Below are 18,964 nucleotides of genomic sequence, written 5' to 3' on the forward strand. Positions count from 1 at the left end.
GCGCACATTTTTTACGCATTTCTAAACATACATGATCCTTCTACGCCAGAGTTTTTAACCTTTGGTGTTACATAGACCGTTTGGGGCAAAAGGATGAATGCCGTGGACCCACTGTATTAGAATGATGGGGCACGGATCCTCCTTAACGGAATAATATTCTTCATACCATAATGCGAAAAATGATTGATTGATCATCTGGTAAATTGATTAATTCATCAAAGATGTAATTTGATTTATTTCACCTGAGCCCACGGACCTCCCTTCAAGGGGTCCGTGAATCCTTTATTAAGAACACCTGTTCTACGCATTTGCAGGGATAAGTAAGAAACGTACGCATTTGAAGAATACGCATATCCAAACTTCGCATGCATGCACGAAGAACTCCCACTCATTTCTGTAGGGTACGCAGGCCATCTAGGGTGGTACATGAAAGGAATCACTGATGGTGAAGATTAGAGCTCCCAGATATTGATCGAAATTTTTGTTTTAATCTCAAATAAATATTCTTATCCTCAAATAATTTCAAAAACATCAAAGCCACCCCTCAGAGGAACTTAATATACTCGACCTTACTGGTCGAACCATTCCACTTTCTCATAATAGGTAATTATCTCTTTTCGTTTGCCACTTCAGAGAGGCCATGAACAGCTTAATTGTAAGATTCCGTCTAACATACTGGTATACCTGTCAACCACCATTTTTGAATAATTTCCCAGTTCCCGTACATGTCAATATTTGGCATCTTACTGAAGCTAGTGGTGCTGCCACAGCAATGCGTTACCCCATCTATAATTATAGGTGATCATGAAGATGGTGTAGTACATTGCCCATCCCTCCCTCCCACACATTACGAATACAAACAAAATACAGTGCACGCTTCTTAATGTGATCACACCGGGACTCCAGGTTTCTGATAAGATAAACCGATTGCTAACTATATCCGAAAATAATCCCGGTTGTAAGTAAATATGTCCCGTTTAGGTAAACAGGACGTATGGAAATGGGACAACTCTTTCCAGCATAACAGGTTCCAAAATTTTAAAAAAAACCGCAAGTATTTTTTTTCCATTTTTTTCTAAAACAAGATTTTTTCCTCTTTAAACTAAAACCTTTGTTATTCATAAACTGCGAGGAGTTAGAATGGAGCTGTCTATTAATGTGTGAATTATACGATACTTTTGTTAATGTACGGTACATTCCATAGATTTCCTTGTGAAAGCCTTCTGGCCGAGAAACTGTGAATGTGATCATTTGAAAGAAACTGGCCATCAACTGAAGAAGGGACTTTTTTTTTTGCCTTACAACATGCCTTCACTTCAGGAAAGAAATTTCAAAAGCAGAGATATATGCGTACATTAGTGCACGGATCATAGCAGCTATTACCCCCGTTAGGACATTATGAACCGAGTACAGAAATTTTTGTTAACAAGGGGAGCCCTCTTACCTTCTGCATAATCTTGGACCGCGTTTCTCAACCTATGGTCCTCGGACCAAAGGTGGTCCGTGGTGATGGTATAGATCATAGTTTCCCAACCTTTTTTGCCTCATTGCCCCCTTCTTCAGAAATTTTTTTCTCCCATCGCCCCCCCCCCCAACGCAATTTAACCCATAGGATCCAATGTTATACCCGTAGCTTCTACCGCCCCCCGGATCATTCCATCGCTCCCCATGGGCGTTAACGCCCACGTTGGGAATCACTGGTATAGATGTTTCACAGGCATATAGTGTAATTGTATTTATTGTAATGTGTTTTTTATAAATAAATTGCCAGAGGTATCCAGTCCGTGAGGACAATGAGCCGATATTGCCATATAGCGATGTGGCCTGGGTATCTTTCGGTTTGATGGTCTGCAGGCAGATTAAATAAGATCATTCACCGTTGTAATTGATTATTGTAATATCCATATGGGATATATGATATTGGTTCTTTCCGTACTTAGCAAAAGTGATAACTAGAGCTGTCGGATTATATAAAATGCATATGGACATATGCATTTGCATATTTTGGCCTTTTTTGAGCATTGCTGCATATAAATGCAGAAAATCAAAGAATTTGCAGAATGCGCGCATATATTTTTTAGTTCAACCCTATTTTTTGTTTTGCAAATTTTCAAATAAATATTGCTCATAATATTTTCATAAGATCGGTTTTTTTTATTTTTCGTAGTTGGAATTTGTGAATTAATAGGTGTTTGTGCGCCCCCTTCTTCAGAAATTTTTTTCTCTCATCGCCCCCCAACTCAACCGAACCCATAGGATCCTATGTTAAATCCGTAACTTCTACCGCCCCCCTGAACCATTCCATCGCCCACCAGGGGGCGATATTGCCCACTTTTTCTCAAATATCAACCGTTTTATTGTGTAACGCTATTTCTAGAGATGTGTCAAAATGTTCAATTTTTTTTAGGAAATAGTCTTGAAATTCTTTTGTTACGCGTATTTCATTACTGAGCAGCTGCAACAAAGTGGAAATTAAAAATTCCTAAGTAAAAAATACGTAGTAATTGCACATGCAGTATATGCACATATTTTTTTCTGTGGTTCCCAACTTCAAGGTGCAAATGCAAGCCGATCTCCCCGTTAAAAAGTCTCGCCACAGAGAGCGACAGGCCTATAACAGTAAGATCTTCAATCATTACACTTCACTCATAGTTCGAAAAATAGGAGGCAGATGGCAGCACTATAACAAGCATTACACAGAGACGAGCTTCACATTAGGTACACAACACGGACACCTACATTCCAATATGTACAAATTCGTTAGAAATTCCGCAGAGGAATATGGATGAGGTGCATGAATGGTTTAGTACAGTGATTCCCAACGTGGGCATTAACACCCCCTGGGGGGCGATGGTATGTTCCAGAGGGCGGTAGAAGATACGGGTATAACATAGGATCCTATGGGTTAGATTGCGTTGGGGGGGCGATGGAAGAGAAAAATTTCTGAAGAAGGGGCGATGGGAGAAAAAAGGTTGATAAACTATGGTTTAGTAGTTTAGTAGTAGTATATGCATATGTGGGAATATTTTTTGTGTATAAATATGCACTAAGATATAGAAAACATGCATTTTAAAAACGTATCTGCTTTTTTGCATAGTGATGTTTTAATGCATAATTTCTCTTTTTTTTGGTACATGTTTCTGAATTTGCAACTTATGCAGAATTTTTGAGTGTATATTTTTGGTTTTTAAGTGCATATTTCAGCATTTTTAATTGCATTAATTGCATATTTCAGCATTTTTAAGTGCACATTTTGGCCTTCTTAAGTGCACATTTTGGCCTTCTTAAGTGCATATTTGTATATTTTTAGAGCATATTTCGCCACTTTTTAGTGCCCATAATCCGTTCTCTAGGGCATAACATTATCCGTGCTTTTTGATAAGCGGTGTCAACTGTATAACTTATTTAAGAAAAATAAATTGACAATTCAATTAATTGAGACAAACACCTCTTTCGAAATTACTTTCTAATATAATACACATAATGTAATAAATATACATTTAAAATTACGAAAGTATTTTCTCTTTCTTGTTCTGATGAGATCCCGGGATTCTTATGATGACGACAAAAGGCACACTCCATCATCTTACAAAGAGAGAGGGGGGAAAAATGCGTCTTTTTATGTTTAAATATAATAACGAAGATGGGAGAGAGAGAAAAATGGCGTTTCATACTTCACTTGCTTGTTAGGTCAAAAAAATGGCTTTTCATGTTTTCAATTTAATATGTGCTACGTATTAAAATAACGAGAAGAGAAAGGAACTTATACGTAACTTATACGCCGAGAACTTTTCCTTTTATGTCAGAAAGGTCTTGAATGAAAAGACTTTCCAAAGAAAGAGAAAGTTGTCGTTACTTTTCCATGAGGGATCTCGTAAAAATTTACTCAAAATTATACTACGAGTTATATACTGTGAAACCTCGCTACAACGGTACTCTATATAACGATAAATCTCACTACAACTATTTTTTTTTTTCAAATCCTGTCCAGAATTGCGAATTTCTATGAAAATATTGACTAGCTATAAATATAGCTATTTATAGCTGATTATAGCTAAGGTAGGGTAGGCTAGCCTGGTGTAGCTATTAATAGCTACATATAGCTGTTTATAGCATAGGTCTTCAACCATTCAGATATCGCAGACCAAATCGAAACTTTCCGGGAAGCCCACGGGAAAATAACTTATGTTGAGGTATTTAAAATTGTAGGAAGAGAGAGAATCAAGATTTAAAGAATTTCTTGTGACTTCTAAGTGTAGTGACTTCTAAATCATCTACTAATTATATCTAATTTATAGTGACTTCTTTAATAGATGGCCAACGAGACCTCGAGTTGAATTAAATAGGGACAAAAACGATTGAAGACTTATTTATTCTGAAATTATTTCTTTCGTTAATTATAAATTTTAATTAGTTCTGAAATCATTTTTTCCACCAATTCTGAAAAAATTTCTAATTAATTCTTTTTATCTGAAACCTTTTGAAGTGATTCTATAATCAATTATTTCGATTATTGTGAAATCTTTCCTCAATATTTTGAAATTATTTCTTCCTCGATATTTTAAAATTGGTCCCTTTTCAATATATCTTGGAATTATTCCTATCGGTAAATTTTAAAATAATTTTCTTTCAATAATGCCGCCAAAGAAAAAAGAAATTGATCAACTATAAAGAAGACTGACTGATGGCACAAGAAGAGTATAAATGCCGTGGAAATCGAACGATTTAAATTGAGGATGAAATCGGTTATGAATTTTACATCTGATTTATTATTGATTTCAATATGCGATTTTTAGGATTTTATATTCGAATTAAGATTTAATATTCGATACATGATTATATGATTGATTTCCGATTTATTAGGTAGATTGTGATATTGCAATTAATTTTATTCTTAGATTATGATTTTATAGTTATGATTGTAATGTATGTTTTTTTATAAATAAATTGCCAGAGGTATGTATATCCAGCCCGTGAGGACAATGAGCCGACATTGCCATATGGAGATTACTTTAACCTCGGCTTCAACATTACAAGGGGGTGCCAAAATGCGTGCTTGCGCCGGCTGACCAAGCATCTAGTGGCGGTCCTGCTTGAAGAGATCCACGGCAGGGGATCCATTGTAGAATTATGGAAAGTAATGTGTTTGGAAAAAGAAAACATTGGGAAAAAAAATAATATAAATAAATTACTTGAAAATTTATAAATTTTAATTAAATTTGCTCGCAGAAACACCGCAGCACCGTTGGTAGACTGCAGCAGCAATATTGTTATGAGATTTGTCAAAAACTCTACTTGTGTATGGTGAAATCTCTTGATAAGAGTATAAAAAGTTGCTTTAGTTCTATTGCAGTCCACAGTAGATGGCACTGCTGTCGCATCACTTTTACTAGTACTGGATAGAATGTCTTCTATTGTTCGAGAGCATTCTCGCTGATAGATGGCTGAAGTTTCTGCTGCTATAAATTGCGGTCTGTGACACACACCTAGATTTCCGGGGAGGGCCCACGACTAAAAGTATTTGGGAACAAGTGCGCTCTTGACCATTGTATAAAAATGGTCGAAACACTAATTGTTGCTCATTAGTCGTGCGTATGACTGAGCCTTCCACTCACGAAAAAGGAATTAACCAGGCTGCGGACTTCCATGGTTTGAGAACCACACGGTGCCTTGTGAGTCCTAATTCGGCCTTTATCTATCTCATCATCCGTTCTTCGTAGATCAGCGGTTCTCAACCTTTTCAGACTTGTGGAGCCCTTTTTGGTGTATAATTTTTATGGTGCACAACACGGGCCCTTGGGTGTTTCCCTACGATAAATTTTGTTTTTGCACGGCAGAGAAATATGAAAAATAGAATCTTCGAGGGCAAAATGTGGACCGCGGGCGATTCGTTGAAAACCCCTGCTATAACTGCCCATACTATAACGTTAAACTCCTCTCGATACAACGATACCTTTTACTACGATATTTTTGGAGGAGATTTCGAAACTGCTCTACACACAACGATGTTTTTCATATTTCGCTCGAAATCACCATCTGTATATTTTTAAATTCCTCATTACAAGTTCTTGTTCTTTCGGGGATGTTTAATAACATTACTATTTAACAATATATGCTGCCGTGAAGCTACTTCTTGGGTTGTCCATGAAAGTGTTGTTCAGTAAATCCCTCTACAGTGTAAAGCAACTAAATTAGTTTTATTCATCAACTAATCAATTAGAATTTTTTGTTGTGAATAAATACTTATAAAAAGCATTTTATGGTACAGGGTGGGCAAAAAAGTCCGTAGAAACTTTAAAAATTCGTAAAAACCGGAAAAATAACCGAAATGAAAACCGGTTTGCAGGCTTGGCATCGCTAGATCACGGCAACTTTTTGAGACAGGAAAAAAAATAATAACTCAAAAAACAGCCGATAGCTGGGTGCTGACGTACACGTCATAGAAAAGATACGAAAGTAACGAAGAGAATGCCTCCAAACCGTTTATTACAGCAGTATGTGTTCCACATGACCACCACCACCACCACCACAGGGGATAATACGTTGCATTCACCAACACCAAGCTTTATCCTTCGCACTCAGCATCCTCGTTCACATACAAGGTTTACAACGGTGAACTATTGTGGATTAGGAGCGCAGTTTCTTATAACCGTCTCATTTGCATATTTCCACCGAAGTCGCTCGTACCAGTGCCACCTATAGGCTGTTTTTTGAGGGTTTTTTCCAGTCAAAAAAATTCCCGTGACCTAGCGATGCTAACCCTTCAATCCGTTTTTTATTTCGGTTATTTTTCTGGTATTATGAATTTTTAAAGTTTCTACGGACTTTTTGCCCACCCTGTATAATAACAACACCATAAATTCGGAAAAGATGTCATTAGCAGCATAAATTTTGTAGTGACCGATGAATATATTCAAGGTAACAAAATTATTATCATACTGTAAGAACAATATATATGCTTATTATTATATATACTATTTGAAAAATTAGATTGGTTAATCAGATGATTCATGGATATAAATACGAGAAACAGCGTCAAGTTAGGATTCCTACCGTCACCTGTTGAATAAGAACAAAACTGTTATAATTTCGATAATAAAATGGTTGTTGGTTCCAATCCGATGTGCTGCATGAAAATTAACATCCTGTGATATGGAACTATATTTTTTTTATTTCTATGCGCGTACCGGTATGAATTCTATGCGCCGTGATATCGGTCACTATATTTCTATGTTTGCAGCAAAATATAGTCCTGCAACAAACATAAACACCGATATATTGGCGCATGAAATTTATACCAGTATGCAGCATAAAAATTTAAAATTTATAGTTTCCTATCACATGTTCATTTTTATGCTACACATCGGTTTAAAATCCAACAACCATTTCATTTTAAGAACTATAACAGATATAGTTTTGTTTTTTGTCCAATAAGTAATAGCAGGATTTCCAGCGCTCAGGCAATATATTCATACGCATTTCTCTGCCGTACAAAAATAACATTTATCGTATGGAAACGGCACCCCCCCCCCCCCCAGTATTCACCTATTCATTTTTTTTCTTCATTAATTTGATTTCACTGAATCTTCGATTAGCGTAAAAAAAGCCGGGACAAACAGCTATTTCGGAAAATGTTTCGAGATAGTGCATTTATTGATCAAAAAACCGGGACGTCTGAAAACCTATCCTAAGATGAATGTCTATTTTTGTTTTCACCGGAAGAGGATTTTTTATGGGCCTTTCTCGAAAGTTTCCCGGTTAATAATTAATTAATCGAGGTTTCAAGAAAATCTCGTAAAAATCCTGGCTTGGTGACCCGCTGAAGGTTCTAGCCTATGAGCCCAGTTGCAGTATATGACGGCCTACTATTTCGGGCTGCCACTAACGCGAACAATGATTCTTCCTTTCATTTACACTCAGAACTTTCCGATTTTTTAATTCAAATATTTCAGCGAATATTGCACTTATAAACATGGAATATTTTGGTTTCCTTCAGGGGAGGCGAAGCAACAACTAACGGATGATGACATAAACTCCGAATTATAGGACTTACAAGGAACCCTTCATACCAGTGGTTCTCAAACTTTGGAAGCCCCAGCCCGGTTAATTTTGCGAGTGGAAGTCTCAGTCATACGCACGACTAATGAGCAACAATTGGATCAAAATGAAACAGTGCATCATTCACGGCCCAGTTTGACTGATGTCAAGGCTCGGTACCGGGCCGCGGCCGGGCTGTTGAGAAAAACTTCTGTATACCCTCCGAAAGTGTTCATGGAGTTGCCGTGAAGCTACTTTCTGTGTGGTACATAATAGTATTGAGTGAGAAACCACTTTACAGTTTGAAACAAACTAAATGAATTCCATTAATCAAGTTATCAACTAGAATTTTTTGTTGCGAATAAAATACTCAATTCAGGAAGAGATGCACAACAGCATAAATTTCATGGTGCCTGATGACAGTGACTCTCGAAAGTATTAATTTTGTGTGTGTATCGCCTCTCGAAATAACGATAATCCCTCTACAACGACATTTGTTTTTCATGGTCCTCAATGTATCGTTATATCAAGATTTCACTGTATACGGAGTCAGATGCTTTTATTTTTTTTTCCTTTTGATTTTATAGTCGTTCCCTCGTTTGATACGATTTCAATAGCGAACGTGCCGCCTCATCTTTTCTTTCGCGCTGCAATAATGGTTTAGTGTTCACTCAGGCCTATCGGCCAGTCAAATCACAACAGGCCACAACACTACAACATGGACAGAAAAAAAAAAATAAAAGAAAAATCGTTCCAGGTTATGATACAGAAAAGAGAGAGAAATGATGATGACGGTCCGAAACCGGCCACCGAAACTGTTCCAATTCTCGTATAAAAAGGATCAGCTCTTCCTTCATCCGTAGTTAATGCAATACGAGGATTTCATGTGAAAAGATCCAAATCTCTCTCTGGAAAATTATTATATCACATTCCGTGCTTTTATTGTAGCGCCATTTTCCGAAAATATTTTGCTTACCGCCAAAACGACCAAAGAATATGAATTTCAAATTGGTAGGTGGAGAAGAAAATTTCCTCTTTATTCTAATATAATTCTACATTTATTCGTATCCAATATCTATAAAAATATTTTTCTAGAATATTTTAAAATAATTCAGTGCTATTTATATTACAGCACATTTACGTGTATTTTTATTTCCTCTTTGTGATAATTTTTGGAACTGAGTCAATAATTTTGGTGACAGTTCTAAAATACCTAATATTTTAATATTAGATCCCCTTGGGTGTAATATTTGGAATGCAATATCTGTTTAGTATCTGTTCTGAATGTGATGTGCTTGTGTTTAATAAATTTCAAAAAAAAATTTAATGTGTATAAGAAAGCCCTTGATTTTGTTGAAGCCCTGAAAATTTGGAAAAACTGTTCGTTAAAGGTATTTTTCATTTTAAGATATACCGGGTGATTATGTAATTTCTCTTGCCGCTTTTCACTGGCGAACCGTTTATCCTAGAGGCGCACTTTCAATTAGAAAATGTATCCAAATAACATGCAAAACTCAGAAAAGTCATCCACGTTTCAAGGGGGGGTGTATAGTTATTAAAATAGAAATGTTAACTTTTTTATACGGACAACCTGCTTGTATTAAAAAACCCAATCAGAAATTTGTAGCCCTGTCTTTCCTGAGGGTAACAAAAACTTTCGGGGAGGTATTCGAATTCAAAAATCGCAAAAAAGTTTGGGAAGAACGGCAAAAACTAACGGACAACGCTTCTTTCCCTTATTTATGAAGTTCTTTTACCCATTAACACCGGTTGGTAAGAAAATTTGCCATTCTAAATTTGCCAATAAATGGTGGAAGTGGTTCCACTCATTATTTTTTGTTTCTAAGAAAAATCAGTCATCGTTAAAATGGGTTAACTTTCCTCCAATTTTTTAATTCAGATATCTAAACAAATATTAAGCTTGGAAACATGTAATTCGCCCCCTTTTCCCCCAGGAAAGACAGCTTTCTGATTGGGTTTTTCAAGACAGGGTGTCCGTATAAAAAGTTAACATTTTTATTTTAATAACTATACAAAACCCCTTTCAACGTGAATCACATATCTGGGTCTTACGCATTAATTGGATATATTTTATAATTGGAAGTATGCCTCTAGAATCAACGGGTCCCCAATAAATAGCGGCAAGCGGAATTATAGAATCACCCTGTATATAAAAAAATATATATTTTTTATTCAGCGTCGAAACTATTAAATTTCTTATCAGTATCATCGGTACATCACAATCAGCTGCAACCAGGGCGGAACTAGAGGGAGGCGGGAGCACACTTTTTTGCCCCATGTGGAATAATTTAGGGGCCGGCAATTTTAGATGGGGAAAAAAGAACATCGTTATAAATTTATCGAATTTGAAAGTTGTGGGGGCAGCAAAATAATATTTGCCTCTTTAGGTAAAAATCCTAGTTACGGCCCTCCCTGGCTGAAACAACTGGTTCATCATCAGAGTCAATCTCATCGAAAATTGCAAGAAATTGAGTAATATGTTAATATCTATAACACTATATCCATGAATAAGAAACCCTTCCCCCCACTATTCTTTTGGGATCCAACTTTTAGCAAAAACTTGTTCCTTGTACATGTTGAAATACGGTATTTGCCTATTTAGGACTTCTCAGACTCGTATTTAGGGTCTATCTCTCTCTTACGGCAAATAAAGTATCTCAAAAGCAATAAATAGTATGCATATGCCACCCAAGAATTTGCAGCCCTGGGTACATACAGCTGCGCATATTGAACATGCCTAAATGCGGCCCTGAATATTTCGGATATTAAAAAATATTTCGTTTAGTTGGTGATCTCGTATGATGTTTGGTTTTTAATCATTGAAAATTATCAGTGATTTTATTATATTTTATGTGGTCGGCTGAAGTTGGTTTTCTGTGTTTCCCAACTTCGAGGCGCGGATGCGAGCCCATCTCCCCGTTAAAAAGTCTCGCCACAGAGAGCAACAGGGCTACAAACGGTACAAATATTCAATTATGTATTACACTTCACTGATTTCGCTTCCACTCTTCGATGGAATAACGGAAGCTTTATTCTATTTTGCTCAGATTGTTAGGTACATGCACCCACACTTCCGGCGCAACTGACTAGGTAGTAAATTCGCCCATGGTGATAGATCTGAGTTGTGCTCGGCTTGAATGAAAAAAAGTGAATTTTACTTTTATTTATTATATCCCACTTTCCCAGGCCCTGCATGCACACACAAGTGTGGTGTGGTTGCTTTTCTCACTGTAGAATTTTTTTTTTACCTCAGGGAGTTAAGCCCTGGCTAAAAGGATTGTGAAAGTTTTGAGTTATAAATATGGTGAACGTGTACTTTGGGGGTTTTTCGTCAGAGGGCACCACTTGAAGTTGAACTTTCAGAGATTCTTTTTTAAAGATGGCTTGCAGGAGAATGAGATTCTGAGAAAAGTGTGGTTTATTACATAAGATTTAGCAAAATTGTATGTGAAAATGAATGAACCCTGCATCCTCTTGGTTGAAAAAATTTGAACGAAGTGAATTATTTCTCCAAAAAAAATTGAAATTTGGGAAAAAATTTGGAAAAATATTTTATGACATTTGTGTTTTATAAAACAAAAATATCTTGAAAATTCGACAAAATGAATGCTTGGGTCTGAAAGGTGTATACGCATTATATAATTTCGAACATTAATCATAAAATGCGTGTGTTTAAAATTATTAAATACATGATACCTTTAATAAGTATATTATTCTCAACGGGTGTTTTTGGTTAATGAAAGTGAGTAAAATATACATGTACTCTTTAATTTTATAATAAAATCTCAAATTATTTCAAATATTCCCCACGTTAATCATCTGAATATATTCATAAATAATTTTATATTTTTGTTTTTTATACGTGATTTTTAACGGAAAAAAATAAAACTTTACAAATATTTCGGAAATTTAGCGCTGAGGATTTCCATCCATATCCTATGGGCACCAATCCCGAAGGGTCTCCTATGTTGAGGGTTAATGTGGCTCACAGAAAATATGAAAGCTGTTTTTCACATTTGTATTCTTCCTTCATTTTCAAGTCTCTTTGGCTATTTTCTGAATTAAATTACGTAAGTGCAATATTCACCAAGATATTTGAATTGGAAAATTGGACAAATATTGGGAAAGAACAGCAAAAACACTAATGCAAAACGCTTATTTTTCCTTATTTATGCTGTTCTTTCCAAGCTTTTATCCGCCCAAATATCCCTGCTAATATTGCATTTAGAAACATGAAATTTTTTTTGTTAGCTTAAGAAAAGACAGAGCAGTGACTTTCTAATTGGGTTTTTGAGGACAGGGTGTCCGTATAAAAAGTTAATTCCTTATTTTAATAACTATACTACCCTTTACAACATAAATGACGTATCTGAGTTGAGTTCTACACCTTATGTAGATAATTTTTCTAATTAGAAGTACGCGTTTAAGATCAACGGTTTACCAATAAAATTCGCCAAGAGGAATTTACTAATCATTCTGTAGATAAATATTCTTCAATAAAATAAAAAAAAAATTCAATTTGAATTTTCTTCAATTTTAAGAGGACGATTGGTAAACCTTTTTTTTTGCATTCGGTTAATGATGCAGTATTAATTAAAGTAATTTCGGAAAAAATCCATTTTTTAAGCCTTAAATGTCGTGTCTCCTTAATATATTAAACTTTTTGATAATAAATAAGAAACTTATAAACAATCAAATTTCATAAATATTATAAAATTGAAAAATCCCAATTAAATTTAATTACTTACATTTAAAAGACACTATCAAACATTTTTGATGCGTGTGTAATTTCTGCACTGGAAATGCAATTTAATAAATATTAATAAATATTTGTTGTTTTCCATAATGTCTTTAATAGCTCAATTTTATTATTATAAACGAAAGATATTCAATATAAAACACGATCCATTAAGAGCACATATAATTAACTCTCCACAACTGTATTCAAATGAATCAATCAATTCCCCCCCCCCCTTTGATTGATTATCATAAAAGTGATTCGAATGAAGATTTAATTGCGAAACGAGCTCGTTAACCTCGATAATGCGTTTTCTATTTTACAATACTACAATAGCGTAATAATAAGTTACACTTCTAGTTTGCATATGTATTTATATCAATAAATTTTGGCTATGGGAAAACTTCCGAAGAATTAAAGTATCGTGCATTTCAATGTGCTGAAGACAAGGGGGAGAAATAAATTTTTCTATTTTAAGCTTCCAATTCTCGCCCTGGTTTTCTTTTCCAATCGATCAGGAACCACCGCATTCCTCATTAGATAATGGCGTTGGCCGCAGAATACTTTCGATGAAGCAACACCGGGTGGTTGTTTGTTGAAATAAGTACAATTAAAAAAAAAGTGAGAGAGAAAGTAATAATCAGTTATAATTATATCGGGAAGTTTTCGTTCCGCTCGATGAATATGGTGGTAACATAAATAGTTCGAATTACGATCGGCTTTTCTCAATTTGTAAAGTGTATTTTCACGGAAGAGGCCATCGGCAACTCAGATTGCACATCTCTAAAACAGTGTCGGAAGATTTTTTTCAATGATTTATTTTTCCGCAAATGACAAATTGTGAGTGATTTTTTTGAAGGGATTACTCAAGAAAAGGAACTGTTATGTACATACTACTGACTTCCTGGTGAGATAATTGCGGTAGAAGTGGAATGGTCACACGTAGAAACTAGCTGTGAATCATTATTTTTTTTCCTTTTTACTGCAAATACAATACTGACTTTGTTGAAAGTATATTGTAGATAGATTGGGTAGATTACGAGAGAAGAAATGGTATTTCTACAAGCTTATCTATCGGTCACGTAACGATGTTAAAACGGAGGTGATGTCGGCTATATGGTGAGATCAGGAAAATATTCGTTATGACTGAGAATAGAAGCAATATTAGTAGAGCACGGATTATATGCACTACAAAAGTGATAAAATGCAAATATACACTTAAAATAAAATAAAAATATGCATTGAAATATTGAAATGCAAAATATGCATTGAAATATTGAAATGCAAAATATGCATTGAAATATTGAAATGCAAAATATGCATTGAAATATTGAAATGCAAAATATGCATTGAAATATTGAAATGCAAAATATGCACTTAAAAATGCCGGAATATGCACTTAAAAATGCCGAAATATGCATTTAAAAATGCCAAAATATGCACTTAAAAATGACGAAATATGTTTAAAAATGCCAAAATATGCACTTGAAGTGCCAAAATATGCATAAAAAGCCCAAAATATATATAACAAAAAAATCCTGGAAAAAAGTTAAAAATTCCGAAATATGTACAAAAAATGCGAAAATATGCATTAAAAAATGAACGTTGCAAACAAAAGAAGATATATTTTTAAAATGCACGCATATTCTATGTCTTAGTGCATATTCATTCATAGAAGAAAAAATATCCCCACATATATATTTGTTAGTGCATATTGAAATAAAACTTCTACGTATTTTTTGGCATTTTTAATTTCTACTTCGCTTCTCGGTAACAAAATACCAGTAACAAAAGAAGTTGAACACTTTTGACATATCTCTAGAAATAGTGTTACAATAAAACGGTTGAAAAATGCTGTATTATTACTAGCATCTCTATTAATTCACTAAATCCCTACTCCGGGGGAAGGGAGGAACAGATGTTAAGAAAATATTATGAGCAATATTTATTTGAAAAATTCTTTTAAAAAAATGATTGAGTTTAAATAAATCTTCAAAAATATGCACTTATTCTGAAAATTCTTTGATTTTATGCATTTATATGCATTAGGCCGGGATTAAACTATAAAAGTTTGATAAAAGATTTTTACAAAACTTGTAAAAACAACCAATAAGCCTATCGATTACATTCGCTCGAATGCAATCAATACGCTGCATTATCAATACGTTGCATTTTTCAAGTTTTATCAAAGATATTTTTAGCATTAAATTAAATTAATTTTTATTCTTTTTTACCATTAAAAAATTCTTCTGAATGATAAAAAAAGACTAGTCTTTTTTCTAGTCTTTAATCTTTTTTAGCCAAAATAAGCATTTACGTGTAATCTAGACTCTAAATATAAGAAACTAAATTAGCTGTTTTTCTATCAAATCCTATTCATTAGGTGACAGTAAATGCTCACACATTCCAAGGTCGGGATTATACTATAAAAGTTTGATAAAAGATCTTTCCAAAAAATTGGGAAATGCAATCAATAAGCATATCGGTTGCATCCGAGTGAATATAACCAATAGGCTGATTGGTTGTTTTTTCAAGTTTTGTGAAAGATCTTTTACCAAACTTTTATAGTGTAATCCCGGCCTTAGAGGCATACAGGGTGTTACAGCAAAGATGTCAGAAAAAATAAAAATTCTACTGTTTATTTTCAAATTCAAGTAAAATCTAAAAAATTACCATCAAGGAGAGGAAAAATTTCGCTGTGAATCGTAAACCAATGTAATCGTAAATCAATGATTATTGAAAAAATACAAAAATTTAATTTTTCACACGTAAAAATTTAAAAACTAAAACAAATATCAGTTGGTAAAATATATATATAAGCGATTTTTTTTCAGTCCTGAACTTTTTTATTTTATTACTAAAAAGTGACAAAATTCAATAAATATTACTTATATAAATACGAGAAGCAACTTCAAGCCGGAACACATGCTGTAACCGTAAAAACTATATAAAGTAAATACTATAACTTTAAAGTAAAGTTAATTAAGTAAATAATTAAAGTACGTAATTAACTTTAAAGTATAACTATAAAGTATAACTATAAAGTATAACTATAAAGTATAACTATAAAGTATAACTATATTTAGTGAAAACTATATCTCTTATAATTCTTTAAAATAAAACGGTTGTCTTTGTTTTAAACAGGGCCGCAACTAAGGGGGGGTCAGGCGGGTCTCGCCAATTTCATTCTCAAACCTCTCCTTCAACATTACAAGGGGGGGCGTCAAAATGAACGCTTCCCCGGGTGATCAGGCATCTAGTTGCGGCATTGGTTTTAAACGATGTGGAAAATGAGCAACACATTTCATATGAAACCATAATTTTTTGTTATTTTAATGCTATATATCTGTGTAAATTTCATTTCATCCAAAATACCGGTTGATGTGTGTGTTGTTGTTTTGGTGTTTACGAAAAATTATTTTTCGACAAATATAAAACCATATTAACCGGTATTTTAGCACAAAAAGTTTACACCAGTATGTTGTATAAAAACAAATATTATATGATATATCATAACACATTTTGTTGAATACTGCTTTGAAACCAACAACTAACTTTCCTTGAAATATTATAACAGATAGTTTAGTTTTTATTTGATAGGTGGCAGCAGAGATCTCATATTTATTGAGATAGATATTTTTTCTGATATTTTTGTGCAGAAAATAAATGCGTATAATTTTTTTTACAATTTTTAGAAGCAAAATCGCAGAATTTTATCCCTTTCTGATCCTTTATATACTGTATAATAGGGCCATAAAATATTTTTTTAAAAATTGAAAAAATTTGTTTTTATGCTTTCACATGCAAACTATAAGGTGTCCTTTTTCTTCTCCTGTAATACCATCATGATGTACTATTTCGCTGGAAGGAGGTTTTCGCCGTTTTCCAGAACAGCCCGGTTATAGTATATGATTTCATTTTGAGCCCAGTTCCCATTATGTTTCACGTTTACATGGACATCATGGTCATCGCCCCCACATAGGTGGAGCTGACAGGGCTCTAGCCCTGGGGCCCGGGAAAACAAACGAAAGTGTCAATTTCTTTTTTTTCTCTTTTGCCCGCGTTCTGCAAGTGGTAGAAAAAAATGCATGCCGGTCGAAATTTTTAAATGCCGCGGGTATGATTGGCAATAGATTTGTCCAGCCCTATCGGACACGTGCCACAAATTACTGTAGGTGCCCAGCACCTTCACACTCTCGGATCCGATGAATCTACTTTTTTTAGTGCCTTGAAGTGGTTCTTTTCTGCATTATTCTGGGGATCCGAAGAATCAACGATCACGAGTGCAGCAAAAAGAAAAATGGTTCTGTTCTTTTTTCTTCTTTGACTTCGTACTTGTTAGACCGTAGATGCTCAACCCATGGCCTGCGAGTCAAATGTGGCCCTTGGAGTCATATGGCCTTACATCCTGGAGCAGGGTCCCTAGGCTGGGATCTTTGGCTGAGCCCCCAGACCAGACTTACACGGGACCCATTATGGTGAATTTATAGCGTGAGAGAACACCAAAAGATGAAAATCGGCCCGGCCCTATCAGCCCCACCCATGTGGGAGTCATGCTTGGAGTCATCTATGTGACTAGCAACCTCAAACCTAATTTTGTAGAAATTAACTAAGCTGTACATTTACAGATCACTTAAGCGACCCGCGGCACAATGAAAGAGCATTTGAGTGGCCCACGGAATGTTTACAGATGACTTGAGTAACCCATGGCACCGTTCCAGATCACTCAAGCAGTGGTTACGGATCACTTGACCTGCGGCACATCAGTTTCAGAGAATTTAAGTGGCCCTCGGTGCAGTTACACTTAAATTATATTACTCGCGGCACAGTTCCAGATCACTTAAGCGGCCACACATTTCTAGATCACTTAGTTGATCTTTGGCACATTTACAGATCATGTAAGTGACCAGTGCTATTCCAGATCACTTAAGTGGCTCGCGACATATTTTCAAACCAGTGAAGTCGTCCGCGACATGATTTCAAATCTATGAAGTGGCCCGCCTAAATGTTGAGCAACCCTTGTGTTAGACAGTGCAGGAGGTATACATCTATGCCGTATAGCTATGGTTCTAACACGTGTGTCACCCGAGGGCCGCAAAAAAGTGGCCCTATAGGAAAGAAGCCGGATAAATGTGGCCCTTTCGTGAAGGGATAAGTCAGAGGTTCCTATACATTTTATTCCATCGCCCTGTCCTTCAGAAATTTTTTTGTTCTCAGCGGCCCTTTAACTTAAATCAGCCCATAGGATCCTATGTTACATCCAGAGCTCCTAACACCCCCCTGCACTATTCCTTCGTCCCCCCCCCCCTATTGTCCAATATTGCCCAATAGGAAACACTGGGTAAAGCGACATTAAATCTACAGGAGAAAATTCTAATCTCACAAAAAAGCCACCTGAAGATATGTTATAGTGGCCTCTCTATGCAAGAGTCCCCTCAGAGCAGTTTATGTATTTTCTCACAAAAGATGCTATGATTCTTCTTGGTAAAGATCTAAAAAATGTGTCTCTCCCTCTTTCTACAGCTTGAAATTCTGCTGTTGACAGCAGCTATGGCGATAAGCTCATCCCTAGCTGGAATTTTGGGACACAGTGGCGTAATTTTACACGTTGACAAGTACGGGCACTACAGTGGCCACAGCTCGAGGTACGACTATAGAATCCATCCCGAAAAATATCACCACATACCCGAAGTAGAGCCGCACTTGATCGTTGAAGAACCGCACGCCCTCGAGAAGCCGACGCTCCTGGATGACTACAACATCCACGACGATAACCATGTCTACTACGTTGTGAGCGGCGACGACGATGACGAACATCATCAACTTCACCACGATGACGAACACGTCGACGACGATCACTCGCACTATAGGTGAAAACTTGCCAAAGACTTATACTCTTATTGTACGCTTCATTGTATTTTTTCACCACTGGCTTTCCCAAGATTGCTGTTGTACGCTGCTACTGTCCACTGGGCTGTAAATAAATGAGTGCCAACATAGCATAAATAAAGGTTCTATTACTTACGCAAGATTCGAAATGTTCATTTGAGTTGTCTCTAAGTTTCCATCAAGCTGAAACCATGATATATCCAGAAGCGTATTTTCAGGAGGGAGGGGCAGTGGCCCTAGCCTAGGGCGACAAGCTCTTATTGGCGGCAAATTTGAGGA

General features: G+C 35.6%; 1 protein-coding gene across 2 annotated transcripts in view; it reads left to right on the forward strand.

Annotated features, from left to right (window-relative positions):
* The window catches only part of LOC149089724 (uncharacterized), a 39,122-nt gene extending 20,297 nt beyond the window's left edge, over positions 1 to 18,825 (forward strand). Inside the window, exons 1-2 of one of the 2 annotated variants that reach the window (XM_089235343.1) lie at positions 8,912 to 9,048; positions 18,320 to 18,825. In XM_089235343.1, coding sequence (XP_089091469.1) covers positions 9,034 to 9,048; positions 18,320 to 18,670 — 366 coding nt within the window. In that variant the 5' untranslated portion in view covers positions 8,912 to 9,033 and the 3' untranslated portion in view covers positions 18,671 to 18,825. Of the gene's footprint in view, positions 1 to 8,911; positions 9,049 to 18,319 lie in introns of those variants that run through there. The other variant, XM_089235348.1, reaches the window with a different exon arrangement.
* Positions 18,826 to 18,964: the final 139 nt, after the last annotated feature.

Source organism: Pholcus phalangioides, unplaced genomic scaffold (assembly GCF_987345545.1).
Source record: "Pholcus phalangioides strain wild (caught in Gottingen) unplaced genomic scaffold, Ppha-v1.0 ptg000001l_1, whole genome shotgun sequence".
Taxonomy (NCBI): domain Eukaryota; kingdom Metazoa; phylum Arthropoda; class Arachnida; order Araneae; family Pholcidae; genus Pholcus; species Pholcus phalangioides.